Below are 17916 nucleotides of genomic sequence, written 5' to 3'. Positions count from 1 at the left end.
AATTGCAGATGTAGAAAAGAACGATATATCCAAGATCTTTAAGCCCCCTTCTGAAACTCCACCAATTTCTGATGTTCTTTCCAATGAAGAATGTCCTTCTGAAAGACCCTGCCAAAAAGTCTGAAAGTCGGCCAATGCCTGCTGTTCCCCTCAGTGAAGAACCTCCTTTTGAAAGTTCCCTGTGAGGAACCTCTTTCTAAAACTCCATCCATGTCTCAGTCAGTTGTATCTGTTATCAATATTCCAGAGAAGTCTGAAGACCTTAAAATCAGGAAGACAAAGAAGAAAGAACGGGGCGTCTTCCAAAAACTCAAAGGTCTGTTGCTGTTTCAGAGCCAGAGAAACTGACTGACTATGAGACTCCCATCTGTCTGTTCTCACACTACAAAATCAAATCAAATAAAAAAAAAAAACTCATGAATATTCCTGCATGAATCTGCATCTATATTTAAAAAATATTTTTCCTTTAGATGTCTATAAGAGTCTCTTAGGGTTCCTCCACAAGTACAGTAAGTAACATAACAGTAGTGTTATTATTTTTAAGAAAACTTATTTTTACTGTTAACATATTAACAACAGTAACTGAAACTGGTATATAAAACCGCAGAATACATTTCCTTAAAAAATGGTTTGATTTATATTTTTATAACTGCTGAATCTTTGGTGAAAAAAATGTTGAATAACAAATACAATGAATGATTCACACGAAAGCCAAAGTGCAGAGCTGTTCAAAGCTGAAGTTCAAGCAGGAAACACCGTAATATTTGCAGAATATCTTCTGTGTTTGAGTATCAGCGAGTGAGTGACATATAGAGAAAGAGGGGAACTGGCATCAAATGTACAGGTAAAATAGTTCTTAATCTTGAACTGTTTTGTGGATTTCACTTTAAGACTCACTGTGTGTTAATTAGGAGATCACCTTTACACACTAAAAGCAGAGACATTAAAATAGGTTAGATGAGTTGAAATGTGGGCGAATCAACTACAGACAAATGCTTTCAGTTCTAATCATCCAGTCGGAAAAAATGATTCTACAAGTCATCAACTGCCCTGATTTGAACCAGCTGCCTGCTGAAGACAAATCCACCAATGAAAAATAAGCCTGAAATTAATGTACCGATCAGAATGCTCTTTAATTCCCATACACTTAAATTCACCATCTGAAGATGAAAGCCAACAGCTTTGAGCTCGACTGCAGTAAATACTGACATGGTGTTACTCTGTGGGAAATCACGGTCAAATTTCTCTCGGTGCACTTGATGAAAAGTTTTAACTCAACTAATCTTAACTCCTATCAAAATACTGTTTGAACCACGAGGATCTTTATGGGTCACTTAGAAGGTACTCACTTCACTTGCATCTACACAGTTCAGAAAGGGTCCAAAACTAACTGGACACCAACAAAAGTTACTTTTTCCTTTAATGTTCAGTTTGAATTCAAGCATGTCCTCTCCTCCATGTCTGCGTGTCTAAACGCTTTGAGTTTCAGTCGACGTGATTGGCTGATTAGACATTTGTTTTGGTGTGACATAAATTCATGACCAGAACCTGAGGATGCCCTGCATTTTTAATTTTTTTTTTACAAATACAAAGAGTCTAAATACAGCAAACCTCCTCAAACTGAAGCTGAGCCTTGGTTCAGAAATTAATTATTCACAACTTTATGTCAAACAAATTCCAAAAAAGGGTTGAACTGTTCTAACACTTAGATGATGATGATTATTATTATTATTATTATTATTATTATTATTATTATGATTATTATAGAACTGCATAAAAAACAACAAACTGTTCAGATAGTAATGTCCTTTATTAGGATAAACAGTAGACTGAGAGGAAAGCTGCAAAGTAACTCAGTTTTAAAACAGTAGTTTGTGTTAAAGGCTCTGTTTGTACCCGAATCACAAAAATTAAAACATTACAGCTGTCCAAGCAACATCACGATTAAAAACGACCCAAAAGAAAACAAACCTCCAAGTAAAAAGTGAGTACTGGCTTTAAAACAAAGAAAAAGCATCCCTGCATCTTATGCAGTCTTAAAAAAATTTTAAAAAATCAGCATATATAAAACATAGAACAGCATAGGTGCTTCAGCTTAAAAAAACAACAACAACAAACTTTAGATTTAGTATGTCTAGTAAAGTTTGCTCTAAACCTAAAAATGTGCATTTAAAATGATTTCTACAGTACATGTACTGTGCAGCATCAGATCCTCCTCCCCTGGATATCATCTGTTTTTGCAAGTTCTCTCCTCTGATCGTGTCTCTTGTTTTCACTGCAGCTCTTTTCGAATACTGCATTGGAGAAAGAAAAACAAAAACAAAAAAACACAATCAGACATGACAGCTCTAGGTTTTAGCTGCTGGCTGAATAAAGGCTGCAACCAGTGGTTATGATCATCACTGATCCGTCAACAATTTCAGTCTGAACACACGGTGCTCAGAGCTCAAGACCGAATCGATCACTGCCTGCATACTGGCCTTCAACCAAAGACACCCAAAAATCAATGAGACAACAAATACAAAGCAAACAAGACCCGACACTTATATTTACGATCTATCCAGCTCATGTGTCGGCTAATCATTGTAATTGTTTCAGTAATCGCTCACATTCAGACTCAATTAGTAAGCATCAAAATGAGGTATTTTAGGAAATGTTCGCTTTTATAATATAAAATACCAACATCAAGTATCCAAACTGATAATAATATTTGCAACATGCAGTTTTATTTAAAGACATTAAAAAAAAGACATTATTCTGTGGTTGACAACAAAATGAACCGACTCCATCTGTACTTAATAAAACAGTGTAACTTTTGTAAATCAGCTGTAAAACTAACCACACCTATGAGCGCTATTTGGGGATTGCGCTCACACGCCATTTACTTTTGCTGTTTAGTAATTCGTGCCCTTGATCGTCAATAAATTTAGAAAAATAATTTTACATCATATCAGTTTCTTGGGAAATCCAGTTTGTGATATTCAAAACAAAAAAAATCCCAAACCACAGACTCACCTCTCCAAATACTCGTGCACGTTGTCGTGGCCGTTGTAGCGAGCCAAACCGACCAGAATACCGGTGGCACAGCGGCCCTCTTTCTTACGACACAGGCTGCAGTTGCACATCCCTCTGCAGATGGGACACGACCACGTCTACAAAGAAAAGATCCCAACTCTGGTTGTTCAGTTGGTCACTAATTGTCTGTTCTTCAGGCTCTGTGCTTCAGCACACTCTACTGGAAATGATTAAATAATTCATATAAATGGTCTCTGCTTTGATCTCAGTAATAAAGAATAAGTAACAAATTGTTGGTGAAAAATCTATAACCTTTCATCTCTTTGTTAGATTTTTGTTTGTTGAAGCTTCCTCGGTTTACTGAACTCCTCAACTTAAATCACAGCTCTCACTCAGATCTGAGCCACATGTGAGCTCTTTAGTGTAAGAACCAAGATCAATATGAAGCACAGCTGCCATAGAAACATCTCAGGCTGGACACTATGCGCTAACACAGATATTCCTCATCTCCATTCCCTCCCATTGCTGATGATCAGCAATGATCATCAGCTAAAAGAAAACTTGATGTTAAAAAAAAAAAGCCTATACATGTGCAAAGCAGCATTTTTTCCTTAATATATTTTAGTCGAATTTACAACATTCTGTACCTTTTGTGCTCAGACTTTCCAGTAATTACATTAAAGTTTCAGCAGGGGGCGCTCTCTGCCTTGTACATTGAGCTATGCATGTACCAACTGCTGTTCACTTCTAAGTTTAGTTTTATTTAAAAATTCCTGATGACAGAGGATTTTAAAGAGATTCAGAACATTGTCCACTATGTAAGACTTCCTCGAGCATCACATCGCTGTGCAGCGACTTTTTGTAAAAATAAATTTTAAAAAGAAAATTTAAGAATGTAATCACAACAACCAAAAGATTATTACTTATTCGAAAGACAAAAGAAACCACGATTGCCTGGGGTAGACTAAACCCACAGTGAGAAACATGTGGATTAGGACTAACCGGGTCTAGCAGCACGGTGCATACGTCCTCTCCATAGCGGTTCTTGAGGCACGGTCCACAGAACTGACCTTTGGCCCCCACACAGAAACCACTGCGACACACTGTCTTAGTGTCCAGAGTCTTCTGTCTGCACTGGTGACATGAGCTTCCCTGGGAGAGAACACACACACAGACACACACACACATACAGTGTGAAAAAAAATTGCTCCAACTCAGGAAACCTGAGAATACAACACACTGCTGCAGACTACCGTTAGCCCAAATCTGAGGACGGCCTGATGAGACTCACATTCTCCTTGTCCCAGATCTTGTCTTTGCTGCGGTACGCTATGTTGTCCAGGTCTTCTTTGGTGATCTCGTCGACCGACTTCACGCAATATTGACTCCTCTTGGAAGACTGGCTCCTTCTCTTTTTGTGTTTCTCACCAACATGGTCCTCGTCCACCTGCCAGGTTACATAAAAGTGAAATGCCACAAACAAATTTTATTCATCCTTACTGACTAAATATCAGTTTTATACATAAAATCCATAGCAGATGTTTTAGGAGTAATTGGTTTGGGGGAAAATGTGCACACAGTACTCCACTACAGAGCTCTCAAAACTAAACATCCAACAGAGTGTCATTATGACAATTTACTATGATATGCACGTCTGTGCTATCACACTAACTATAAATTGTACCAAGTCCAGATTAAAGACAAGGAAATTTTCAATAACCTGCTTGATCAAAAAGCCCTTTGTTTCCTGTTGAGTTCATCCATGCGTTTGTGTTGCTATATGTCAGCAGACAGTGTGCTGGGTGTTGTACCTCCACCAGTCTCTTGATGTCTACAGTACGGGGGCTTCGGACATGAACTGGCTCGCTCTTTTCCTCCACTGCAAAGTTCTCGGGAGGACGAGCCTTACGCGACGGGTTTCTCCTTTCTGACACCACGTCCGTTTCAGACTTGCGTTTCTTTGGCGTTGCTCTCTCTGACAGCCGTTTCTTCTTCTGCGGAAATAGAGCAAAGACAATGTTTGTCAGTAAAAACACAGTAGAGTCTGTAAAATAAATAAACAAAATAAACACAAAAGCATGAAAAAAAAACAAAAAACACCTATAAAAATATTTTTACATTTTTAAGAGGTTCATGCCTCTTACTCAAACATACACACCAGTGTCCAGTTTTGCATTTGTTTTCTTGTTTAGTATTATGTGTGTGTTTTTAAAGCCTACTTACAAGAACGGTTCATACTTCGGTACAGACATATACTTAGCAAGTATAGTCTTATTTCTACCTAGTTTGAATGCACCAAATATAAACTCTTCCGATACTTCCATCTATTTCTATGAGACTATATCTTTATAAGAATGTGTAGAATTTTAACCAACTGATGCTGGACATTTTCTGCTTTTTGATTGTAGTCTGAGTAGTATGGACCCATTAAATTTGACAGTGCTTTGGTTGCATGTAGTATAGGTTAAAAAAGAAAAATTACTGGTGGCTGCCAGTGCTACCCCTCAGCCTCCTACTACACACATCTATGGTATCCATTCAAAATAAGCAGGTTTCTACGCCGCCCAGCAGGGTGACAGCAATTCCCAATCAGCCTTTTATGGCTGAGGGTAAAAAGCTCCACGTAAACAGCGAGTGAGAGATTTTATTTACTGAAATACAGTTTTACAACCGCTGGTTATCATCAGACTGCAAGTCAGCCTTGTAATATTAGCTATTAGCTTTTTAAAATTTATCTATATTTGTAACAATGACCAGTATAATGTCATTATTGCATAAGGACACTGTCAGGAAGTCTTGACCTCAATACAACATTCGATGGGCTTCCAGATTGCTTCACTATTTTTATTTTTTTTGTCTATTTATGTTCCCATCACATGAAACTGCCACATATACTCACCTGAGGAGTGGTGGGTGCTGTCAGGTCAGCCATCGTTGTACTCAGATCAGCAAACAACTTGGCCAGCTAACAAAAAACAAAACAAAACAAAACAAGCAAACAAAAAAACACCACCACATAAGTTAAGAACTACTGACAAAGAAAAAGCTGTTGTATTATTGTAAATGTGTTGAGATGTCAGAATATGAAAGGGCAGGAAGGGTTCAATACCATGGCCTTGTTTTCTTGGATGTTCTTGTCTCGTTTCTTTAGGCTATGAGAGAGTTCCTCCTCCTCTTTGTCTTCATCCTCCTCCTCCTCCTTTTCTTCATCCTGTTTCTGCTTCACCTTCTGCCTTCCTCTGGATATTTGTGAGGGAGATTTTCCTTTGACCGGCTTTTTAACACTTTTCTCTTGTGTTTCCTTCTTGGGTGAAGACACTCTTTTGACAGGAAACCTGAGGAGAAAGTTTTCAAAAAAAAGTCTCTATTCAGCAATCACAGATTTAGGGACAGTGACAAGGAGCCCAGTTTCACTCTAATCAAGTTACTTAAAAACAACAACTAAAAAACAACCCAAAACTTACTTAAACCAGTTTTACACATGCACCTACCTCAGAGCTACTAAAAGACTCCTTCTCTTTGCTGGTGGGGCCTCCTCCTCATCGGAGTGGAAGCCTGTGTCTATGTCACTGTCCTCTTCTGAATCCACCACCTGCAGAAAACCAGAGAAAAAGAAAGCATGCAGGCTTCTGCTTTGGCTGTAACATTTTTGTGAAACAACACAGCGTTAGCAGTTTCATACTTTGGTCCTTAGTTGCTTGTTAAAGCGTCCTCTATCCTCTTCTTCCTCATCATCACTGAAACCTTCAAAGTCCTCCTCACTGTCTGACTGGGTGAACAGATGAGCCAGCTCGGCAGTTATATACTTGGATTTGAAGCATGGAGCCTGTTGGCAGATATGTAAAGCACCATATTAAACAAGTTGCAGTCAACATTTTTCACCAGAGGGAGCTACTTCGCTATTAGTGGACAAGCTTCTCCACTATGTGAAAGGTGTGGTGAAAACAAGAGGCAACTTCCAGAGCTGTGAAATGAGGCCAAAATGCGCATGTCAGTTCCTTTCATTGCCACTTGAGGCTGACTCCAAAAGCACGTCAATCCTGACAGACTCCTATGTGTGGTCCTCCACACAGTGCATTGCGGTTTGATTCTCCAGTCCCTTAATTTTCTGTGGCTAATAATAATAATATTGATATTAATATGCCTTTTCTTCATATGATGTTTTTCTTTTCTTCTGAGAGATCTAACGGTGACCTGTTGTGCTATTCTTTTGTTTTGTCTTCCTCTTGATTGTACACATTTCTTCTATTTGCCATTTATTCCTGTCGTCTTACGATTTATATCCTACTCCTCCTGCACATGCACTCCTCCATGTACAATGACAATAAAGGGCTATTCAATTCTATTGTATTCTAGATGCTCATATTTAACATGGTAAAAAATTTAAAATAATTCGATACAAGCCTATCACAAATATTTTTTTCTTCACACTTGACTCTGTATAATGTCAAAAAGGAAAAATCTGTGATAGTTTCTGGCACACATCTGTGGCTGAGCGTAGAAGTACCACCCACCTTCTGTTTGTGAGGGGTAGCCAATCAGAGTAAGCTGGCTCTAGGCAAGGTGAATGACTCTTTAACGCCCTACTTTTCACATACTTTGGGTGCCTACATTTTGCCAGTGTAGGTCAAATAGAGAGAAGACACCAAAGCACTGATTGTGCAAAAAAAAGGAATCAGTATTTTTAAATTACATATGATATTTATGATTTCCAAATTTTAAATGGAGAAGTGGGCTTTACAATAGAAAAACATCTCTCCACCATTACTGATAAAGTAAATATAAAAGAATCCGCCAGCTTAAATCAGATGTTATAGTAGCATCACTGCTTCAAGATCAATTTTATAGGCAGCTTATCAAATGTAAAGTCTGTTTACAGGCATTTGTGTAGGGAAGAGGTTCAGATTTTACTTGCTGTAAATGAATCTGTCATCTAATGAGCTGTGTAAAACGTTGTCTCAGGAAAGCAGCTGATGTCCCAGTTGTTTGGCTAAACCACCCCTTTCAGCTTCAGCAAAGCTGACCTTTGACCTCGCAGAAAAACAAACCGGAACCCACCCATGAAGCCCCCCCATAAAAACAAAACTAAACCCAGCATCAGCTCATTTTTACCACAACCTTAAACTCAGAATGTACCTGAACACTAATCCGAAGCTGAGTACGTATCAAGATGCTGGTTCGCCAGATGACATGTACAAAAGAAACCTTTGAACTAGCCTGTATATAATTCAGAAAACGAATCGTAACTTTAGTGATTCAGGCCGACCATGCCACCAATGTTAGCGGCTTTGGATCTCGTTTAGTGACTCGGCAGGACTTTTCTTTACCCTAAAATCCAACAGGCAAAAGAAAGCCACGCTTACACGAGATTTGCTCTACGACTTACCTTTGACGTGAGGGTCATTTTACTCTGTTTATAACCAGACTGTGGCATAACAATAACTTTTATCTTGTTACATGAGACTCGGCGATAGAGGTGTATTTAAAAACTAACCGCTAGAAAAGCCCGGCGAATGCAAACATGGGGGTTTTGTATTTGCTGATCTTTTGCTTAATTTATAGTTAAGTCCAACTGCTTAAACTTTAAGACTCCACTCACGGTCTTTATAACAAAACACAACGGTCTCACTCATTTGTAGGTTTTGGTAAAAAGGTTTATCTATGTTTTGAAGTAGTAGTATTTCTACTTTCCCCCATTACTCAAAATGGTCTAGTCCCGCTTTTCGCGCGAAAAACGACATGTGGGCGTGTCTATGTTTAGAGCCAGGGAAACCTTTGCCTGAAGGCAAGTTTCTTGTCGTTATGATAGGAGTTTCTTGCTGACTATATATTTAACGCAGTTCTATTTTCTGAAGTGGTGGAATATAAATGAATAACAATAACTTAAAGACAACAGGGAAATACAATGTTGAGGTGCTTTTCTTCTTGACTCTTATAATACTTCAGTTTTCTAGAATTATTAACTTTTTTTTGCATTACTGAGGAAAACTAAAAGGATGGTGTTTGATGTAAACTTTGGACACGGAAAGAGGACAAGGAGACCAAAATCTGAAAATGATGTGGAAAAAAGGTCAGAAGATCAGGAACCCACTGAGGTTGACTTCGCTCTCGTCAAAATTCATGGACTCATGGACTGGTGGAGACTGATGAGGGGGTCTCGAAGAGGACCACGAACAAATCGGGCGCTGAGAGGGCTTTCTTCATCACAGAGAGGATGATGATGTTGTGAAGAAGCTCTAAGATCTGTCAGGTTCTCAGCTAAAGAAGCTGCCAGCTTCTTAGTTAGACAGTTAAACTAATTGTTACTCATGTAACCTTCACTCATATTGTCTTGTTGCTACCTATTTTATAATGATTCAGAGACTGAGTTCATAGAAGACTTTGAATTAGCAATCTTTGTCCGTATATAGCACTCCAGGAGTCCACACTTGTGCAGCACAAGACCTTCCAATAACATAAAACCTGTAATGTAAAAATGTGGACTTGTCGATTGTCTTGTTGTTGTTTATTTAATTTTCATGATATATATGATAACATCATAATACCATATGACAAGTACAGAGTATCTAACATGTTATTTGTCATGCAGGAATGGTTCAAACAACACCTTTCACAATGGATCTTAAAGTATTGATAAGACCTGTTAATTAAAGCATCTGACGTCAGCAGCATCACATTGACTTTTTCTTCTGCTGCCCTCAAGTGGCCACAAAGTAAATAACAGGTACTTACATTCCAGCTGTGAAGATTCAAACCACAAACATCTTTTCCTCTCAGGAGTGAGGAAACTCTTCTACATGGCTTAACCCCAAAAATAAATCACATTACAAGAATGCTGCTGTATGAAGCTTTGGAGTAGAAAGTACTTTGAGAGTTCAACTGAATAGAAAGGTGCTAAAAAAGTATCAGTCCAGTTCATTTAAGTCTCATTAGGCTGATTGTACAGACAAATGTGTGTTTGGATTCTGGCCACTCTGTTATGCACTGGTAACTTTGATCATATTTTCTATAGCAGGGTGTGTTAGAGACACTGGCTCTAATGTCCCCCATGCACTGATTTGCTGTTCTGTTCTACCCACTTAAACAACCCAGGACTCAATAAATAAATTAAACAGGGGTAATAGAAGTTTGTGAGGTTTTACAGTACATGAATATATTTTTTAATAACAGTAAATGCACAGAAATAAATTGATTATGGCAGGCCATCTTACTGTCAATAAAAAAAAAACTGAACCACCAAAACAAAATGAAACATTTTGTTTTCTTTGTTGATTTTAAACATGCTATGAGACGTTTGTATTGCAGTTAAAATCAGAGATTAACTGTGACGTGTGTGAAATGTGACATGATATTCAAATGTAAACTATAAATGTACTTTTAGAAACAAAGGCAGTAGAGTTTTAAGCACATTTTAAAGCTAAAATACATTTTAGGAAAGTCTGACCTTATAGAAAAGGTCAGAGGTCCAAAGTAATGTGGTATTTAGAATCCCCACATATCATTTTCTCACTGTCTCTATCCTGTCAATACAAACAATGGCAGTATGAAACATAGTTTTAATAAAAAGGTCTATATAGAATTATTTCCACTTTGACCTCCAGATCAATCTATTAGGCTTCGTACGGGTGCTTGAAATCCTTGAAAATGCTTTAATATTAATACTATATTTTCAAGGTTTGTTAAGTGCTTGAATTTCAGATGTGGTGCTAAAAGGTGTTTGAAACTGTAACTTTATTTAATTCACCACAAATAACTATCTGATTGAATAGTTTTCTTATCAGAAAGAGAAATAAAATGAGTTGACAACGCGGAGATTCCAGCAACACTTTAAAGTAATGAGAAACAACTTTATTACGTGACCAGCTCGTTCCGGCTTGTGGCCTTCATCAGAGTCATTGTAAAATGTGAAACAGTTTGTGTTCAAATAAAAGACAGGAAACAGAGATTTTTTTCAAATGGATGAATCACACCTTCACAGATAAACCACCTGAACAATTGACATTTAAGAGGTGGTATTGGCTAATTGGTTAAGTCACAGTACAAATAGATTCTGGACACAAAAAATGCAAATAAGTTAATATAAAAAATAAAAAAGATAAAAATAAAAAGTTAATATGAGTACAAGAACATTAAAAGAGGGAGACAATGCCAAAAACATACAAACACAAAAGGTACATTTCACAGAAACTCATTGATAGAAAAATCCTCATTCATGCCTCTCGGGTGTGAAGTCTTTAAACAAAATATCCAGAATGCTTCTCTTTTTATCTGATAAAATTAATATTACCACCTCTTTGACTGGGTTCAATGGCTTCAATGCCTATAATTTCATTCAAAATCTGTTTATCATGAGTGCCTACACATTAAACAACTTAAACATTATAAATGGCTTCAAGCTCACATTGAGGCCTGTGGGGCTCCATCCACCATTGAGGCAATAGACAAATCTATGTGTTTTCATATATGAATATTTCATACTTTAAGGCTGCCTGTTTATTTAAGGGAGATGAACAATACATTATAATTGTACATAAGATGATATTTCAAATAAATAGATTTTAGGTAGATAATTGTGTAAGTCTTATATGTTTAACTGAAACGAGTATGTGATCTGTTCAAAGCCTCTCCCAGTCAGTGCTGTTCTCCATGCCTGTCTTACTGTACACAGTGTTATTAGCATAAACACTTTAAAGGTGATAATTTAGGACTTCAACAATAATACAGACAGCATTATAGTTAAACATCTTACAGTTAGTTTTTATTATGAATGAACTTTAAAAAAACAAACAAACATCTGTCTCCTATTTTTTGAGTCACATAGTAAAGAAGCATCAATGTCTGATGAGAAGACTTATTAATTTGGCCTTACTGTGTATTATTGTGGTGTTTGGTGGAGTTTTGTTCTGTGGGATTGTTTTTTTTTCTCGAGCGGAGATGAATATCTGTAACAAGTTGATTTGTTCACATTTGCACAACTTAATTTTTAGGAGAAATGTGTGTTTTGAGTTTGTACACTATATTCATGCAAGACAACCTTTTCCTTTTGCAATATTTTATGTGGTGCATTTCTCTATGTTTTTACAAAAGGGGTTAACAATTTATCTGAAACAGACGATATAGATCAGCAGATGACCTCCTTCAATTCACAATGTCAAAAAATTCTAGATAAAGTGGCTCCTCTTAAAATCAGGAAAGGCAGTATTGTCAAACGCCCGCCCTGGTTTACAGAAGCTATCCGCAGCTTTAGGCGAATATGCCGTAAAACCGAGCGCCTGTGGAAAATCACAAAACTCGAGGTTCACAAGCTTCACTTAAAAGAACTATTATCTACCTTTAATGACATGGTGTCAGATTCAAGAGCCACCTACTTCTCTCAACTACTTGCAGTAGGAAAAAGAAACCCGAAAATTGTCTTTGATACAGTGAGTAGCTTTGTCTCCCCCCCAACGCCATGTACACCCGTCTCTTCAGATAAGGACTGCAGTGAATTTTTAAAATTTTTCCAAGATAAGATTAGTTGCCTAAGACATAACATAACTCCCTCAGGAAACCCCACCAACCATGATCGTCCACACCCCATAATTATGGAATCTTTCCTCCCAGTTTCTTTAGAGGATTTATTGGAAACACTGACTCAATTGAATCCTTCAACGAGTTTAGCTGATGTCTTACCTACTCGTTTATTCTGTAAAGTTTTTGAGACCATCGGGCCCTCTGTGGTCACGCTGATAAACCATTCATTGCTATCTGGCTCTGTCCCCAGGTGCTTTAAACAGGGGGTTATTCAACCTCTGCTGAAAAAGCCTAACCTGGATCCAACACTTCAGTCAAGCTACAGGCCCATCTCAAAACTTCCTTTTATCTCAAAAATCCTAGAAAAAGTTGTTTGGCTACAAGTAAAGAAAGCGCTGGAGAAGCATAACATTCTTGATAAATTTCAATCGGGTTTCAGAAAATTACACTCTACAGAAACAGCTCTGCTGAAAGTCACAAATGACCTCTTGATGGCTGCAGACAGGGGTGATTGCTCAGTCCTGGTTCTTCTGGACCTTAGCTCAGCTTTTGATACCGTTGACCATCAGATCTTAATCGATCGCTTAAACTGCACGGTAGGGATATCAGGATCTGTTCTAAAGTGGTTCACCTCATTTCTGGAAGATAGGACGCTTTTAGTTTCAGTGGGAAACTTCCAATCAGACGTGGCTAAGCTTCTATGTGGAGTTCCACAAGGTTCGGTTCTAAGCCCCCTATTATTTTCACTATATATTCTTCCCTTAGGCCGGATCATTAGCGGTTTCAAAAATATTTCCTATCATTTATATGCGGACGACATCCAATTATACATTTCTTTTAAATCCTGGGAATTAGACAAGCTATCCACTCTTATGGACTGTCTTAAGGAAATCAATCTTTGGATGACAAACAATTTTCTGCAGTTGAACGCAGACAAGACCGAGTGCTTAATCCTAGCCCCGGAGAATATCAAGCCACAGATTAGTCAACATCTGGGTGCTTTTTCATCGTCGATAAAAGCCACTGCCCGGAATCTTGGGATAATTTTCGACCAATCTTTGTCCTTTGATGTCCATGTTAAATCCGTGACCCGCTCTTGCTTTTTTCACTTAAGAAATATTGCCAAACTCAGGACTATTGTCTCCACAACCGAACTGGAGATGCTTGTCCACGCCTTTATCTCCTCCCGGCTGGATTATTGTAATGCACTCTTTTCCTGCGTATCTAAGGCCTCACTAAATCGGCTCCAAGCGGTTCAGAATGCTGCAGCAAGGCTTTTGACCCATAGCAATAAATTTTCCCATATCACTCCTATACTAAAATCCCTGCATTGGCTTCCGGTTGAGTATAGATATAAGTTTAAAATCCTCACCTTTACGTTTATGTCTCTACAAGGTGGGGCCCCCATCTATATCTCGGAGCTTCTCCAGCCCTATTCTCCAAAGCGAACTCTTAGATCCACTGATAGCGGTCGTCTATCTATCCCACGGACTCGTCTGAAAACAAAGGGGGATCACGCATTTCAAACCCTGGCTCCTATACTGTGGAATGGTTTACCCCCCCCCACTACGCACCATCGACACGATGGCTTCTTTCAAAAAACAGCTTAAAACTCATCTGTTTAGACAGGCATTTGGGAAATGTTAATGCGTAACATGTTGTTTTATTTTATATTTATATTGTACTATTGCTTGTTTGATATGCTTTTATACTTTCTTTATGTTGCTATATTGTTTGTTTGACATGTTTTCTTGTGAAGCACTTTGTAACAGCGTTTTGTCTTAAAAAAGTGCTATATAAATAAATTTTACTTACTTACTTACTTACAAAGGCCATTAAGGAAAAATGATGAAGCATATCTTGCCTTTGGCTTCACCTGCACAATGGTGGTGCTAAGTTAGGTTTCCACGACAGAATTAGTTTCCCCTGCGTCGGGAGCACACGCTGGGCTGTCCAAATCACGGATAAACAGTGTCCCACATTTTTGATTTTTTGTTCACAAACACTTCTTATAATGATTAACTCACCTGAAATTTTGGAGATGTTAGCTCTTTAAACTGCAAAGTTAAAGTGGGATACAAATAACATCAGGCTGATCCTGCCACAATTTGTACCCCAGTCCACATCACGGACAAACAGTACTTCATAAGGGGAGCAAAGGGACCTGAAGAACAATTTCTCTCTATTCCTTTTAATATGACACCTTAGTATGACACTGAGATATTTGATTTATTTACACTTTCCATCATAACTGATCAGATATACAGTGGGTAAAATACATATTTGAACACGTCACTAATTCTCTAAGTAATTATATTTGTAAAGGTGTTATTGACATGAAATTGTCACCAGATGTCCTCGTCTGCTCAGTTTTCCCCTGTGTCACTTGACATTTTTACACATAATTTATGGTTAATGTTTGATAATTAGCCTCTGTGTGGAAAAGCTGGGATAAGTGATTTAGGATAATGCCATGGTATTCCTTTTCTGTCAGCCAATCTAATCGAGCCACAGGTGTGGCTGTGTTTTTCCACAGTGTAGCTTTCCTTCACATTCATCAGGACCAGACTGAGCACACAGAGCCACAACCAGTGAGAAGAGGAAGACATTTTTATTGATGATTTAGGCCTTGATGTTTTCCTGGAGCTTGAACATTACTGAGAATATTGCAGAGACATGTTAACAGACTCTTTTATGGCTTTCAGAGAGGGGGTTCATGTCATTGGACAACAGCTAATGTTCATTATTATCTCAAGCTCGAAAGACTGTCAGTTCTCCCAGAGATGTGAGAAAACCTTAATTGAACATTTTTTTGATATATTCAATTTTATCAGTCTTATCAGTTGTTATTTACAGTTGTTGTTCCAAAAGGAACTGATTTGTGTTTCACCACATAAATCGGCTTTGCAAAGCATCAAAGTGTAATAAAATGTTATCATCTGTTTGTACACATCGTAGTTAAAAAAGTGCATTAATGTGTGTTTGGATAAAATAAACTACAACTGGACAACAAAAGGAGGAAGTATTTCTTTAGTGGTGACAATTAGTGAACTAATTTCATGGTTAACCATAACAAAGATGACAACGTGGCCTCTGTATGAGTGTTCTGATGTCAAAGCAAAAACAAATCACATAAATAAGTTATGGTGTATTTAACCCAGTGAAGATAAGATATGCACTGAAAACTATGAAAAAGTCCCTGTTACTGTTTTGTGAAAGTTGATAAGTGTCATTAGGCCAACAGCGTTGTACAGACAGGTCTGCGTGTGTGGATTCTTTACATTCTGTCATTCAATGGTTACATACATACAGAAACAGTAGGAATACTTTATCAATTTAAAGCACAGATCAACAAAACTGACATAAAAGTTTACATTGTTATCTTTTTTGTGGAATCCCCATACATGTCAACATACCATGCCATTGCTGAATTAGTAACTTGGATTAGTCTTTGCGTTTTAAACAAACAGATGAAAAACTGAGAGAACATGGGCAGTCATTCCACTTCTTATGTGAGCTAAAGTTGTTTGTAGCACAGTGCTCTTTTCCTGCCAAGTTGTTTGGCTCGCCTGCATTCCAGTTAAAAAAGCGTACCACAGAGCCATCAGACCACATCCATCTGCCCTCTCTGTGAACATCACTGAGTCCAATCCAGGTGGGTCTCTGAGCAGGATCGAAGTTCCTGATCAGGGATCTGACAAAGTTCTCTTCCTCCATGTTGTGGATGGACACCAGGTTGGCTCCCTGTGACAAACAGTGGAACTCTGCATCAGACCAGCTCATCGGTGTAGCTACATACGTATAGCAGCGGCCATTGAAGCTCCACCAGAACGGGGGACAGTTTCCATGCTGCAGCTTCACTGCTCGGTCATCTGAAAAAGACAGAAACAAGAAGAGGAAAAAGATCATGATTTGTTTTTTAGTAACAGAAGAAACCTGAAGAGACCTGGTGTCAGGCTGCTTTTCTGTATGTACTTCAGGGAATAGAAAGAAACATTACATATTAGCTTCTCTGCATCAGCTCCCTGCTAAATCCAGATTAAAATATAAAATCTTTCTCCTCACATACAAGGTATTAAATACTCTGTTCTGCTCTCAGACTGCTGGTTTACTTGTGGTTTTGAGGTAAAGTGTACTGGGAGGCAGAGCCTTCCGCTTTAAGCCTCCTCTACTGTGGAACCAGCTCCAGTTTGGATTCAGGACACTAATCTTACTTTTAATATGAAGCTTTTCTTTTTGATGAGGCCTAAAGTTCCACCAGTCACAGCAAATGGCTGCTCCTGTCTGAGCCTGGTTCTGCTGGAGGTTTGAAATGTGGAACCAAATTAATGCATGTATCCCCAATTACACTAACACATATTTATCCTGAGCAAAACAAAACAAGAAACATGATAAAAGTGCATTTAAAATCTATTATTTGCTAAATAATATTAAAAAGACAAAAACAAAAAAGAAAACCCCCACAAAAAATAAACTACAATGAGTAAATGAAGGAAAAGAGGAGCCAGAATGTGGGACAGTTACCAAGTTGTAGCTTCACTTCATTTTCATCAGAAGGAGACTCAGAAGGAGCACCCAGAGCCAGACCGAGCAGGAAGAGGAGCAAGATCATGTTGGAGCTTTAAGTCTCAAAGTGTGATGAGGAGCTGCTGAAGCTTCTTTGTACAGGATGTTCAGATTTCTGCAGAGAGTTGGTCCTGCTTTCTTTTATAGCTGCCTGAGAGGGTGTTTTCAATCCACTCTAAACAATAACACTAAAAATGAGCCAGAAAAATACATCAAATTCCAATGAACTGAGCTGATGTGTAATTTATGTTTATGGTACCACAAAGCTATATCAGCATAATGATTAATCAAACAGGGTGAATCAGATCTCTAACAGGAAGGACCAAATAGAAACTCCTGAGCTGCTCCAGTAAACAAAGACAGATTGAACTCTCCCTCTCAGAAGGATCCTCTCTATGTAGTCAACCCAGACAGAGATATGTGACTCTGCTATGGCAGCCAGTAAAGTTGAAGTAAATACACATTTTAAAATAAATTAAATAACATAATTCGGACCTTTGGTATATAGATGGATTTTTGAATACCATCCATCCATCCATTCGCTTCTGCTCATCCTTTTCAGGGTTGTGGGGGGCGCTGGAGCCTATCCCAGCTGTCATAGGGCGAGAGGCGGGGTACACCCTGGACAGGTCGCCAGTCTGTCGCAGGGCTAACACACAGAGAGAGAGACAACCACTTTCCCTCCTGCATTCACACTTATGGGCAATTTAGATTAGTCACTTAACCTATCCCCACAAACTGCATGATTTTTGAATACATGTGGTCTTTATCAAGCTTTTTGTGATCTCACAATGCTTTATATAGACATCAATGGATATCAAT

General features: G+C 38.3%; 2 protein-coding genes across 2 annotated transcripts; both read right to left on the bottom strand.

The window, feature by feature from the left end:
- Nucleotides 1-1791: 1791 nt before the first annotated feature.
- cdca7b (cell division cycle associated 7b) lies at nt 1792-8679 on the bottom strand. Its single transcript, XM_026157252.1, has 10 exons — nt 8402-8679; nt 6698-6841; nt 6507-6607; nt 6125-6350; nt 5915-5980; nt 4827-5009; nt 4307-4462; nt 4018-4167; nt 3016-3152; nt 1792-2294 (listed from the first exon to the last, which is right to left on the bottom strand). Exons 1-10 carry the CDS (start codon nt 8447-8449, stop codon nt 2273-2275), a joined length of 1233 nt encoding a protein of 410 aa, XP_026013037.1. The 5' UTR covers nt 8450-8679; the 3' UTR covers nt 1792-2272.
- A 7293-nt stretch (nt 8680-15972) lies between these two features.
- Nucleotides 15973-17198, bottom strand: LOC113014879 (lactose-binding lectin l-2-like). Its single transcript, XM_026156675.1, has 2 exons — nt 17053-17198; nt 15973-16400 (listed from the first exon to the last, which is right to left on the bottom strand). Exons 1-2 carry the CDS (start codon nt 17138-17140, stop codon nt 15973-15975), a joined length of 516 nt encoding a protein of 171 aa, XP_026012460.1. The 5' UTR covers nt 17141-17198.
- Nucleotides 17199-17916: the final 718 nt, after the last annotated feature.

This window comes from Astatotilapia calliptera, chromosome 22 (assembly GCF_900246225.1).
Source record: "Astatotilapia calliptera chromosome 22, fAstCal1.2, whole genome shotgun sequence".
NCBI classification, from domain to species: domain Eukaryota; kingdom Metazoa; phylum Chordata; class Actinopteri; order Cichliformes; family Cichlidae; genus Astatotilapia; species Astatotilapia calliptera.
Note: the sequence above shows the minus strand (reverse complement) of the source record. Positions and strands in the feature narration are given on the sequence as shown.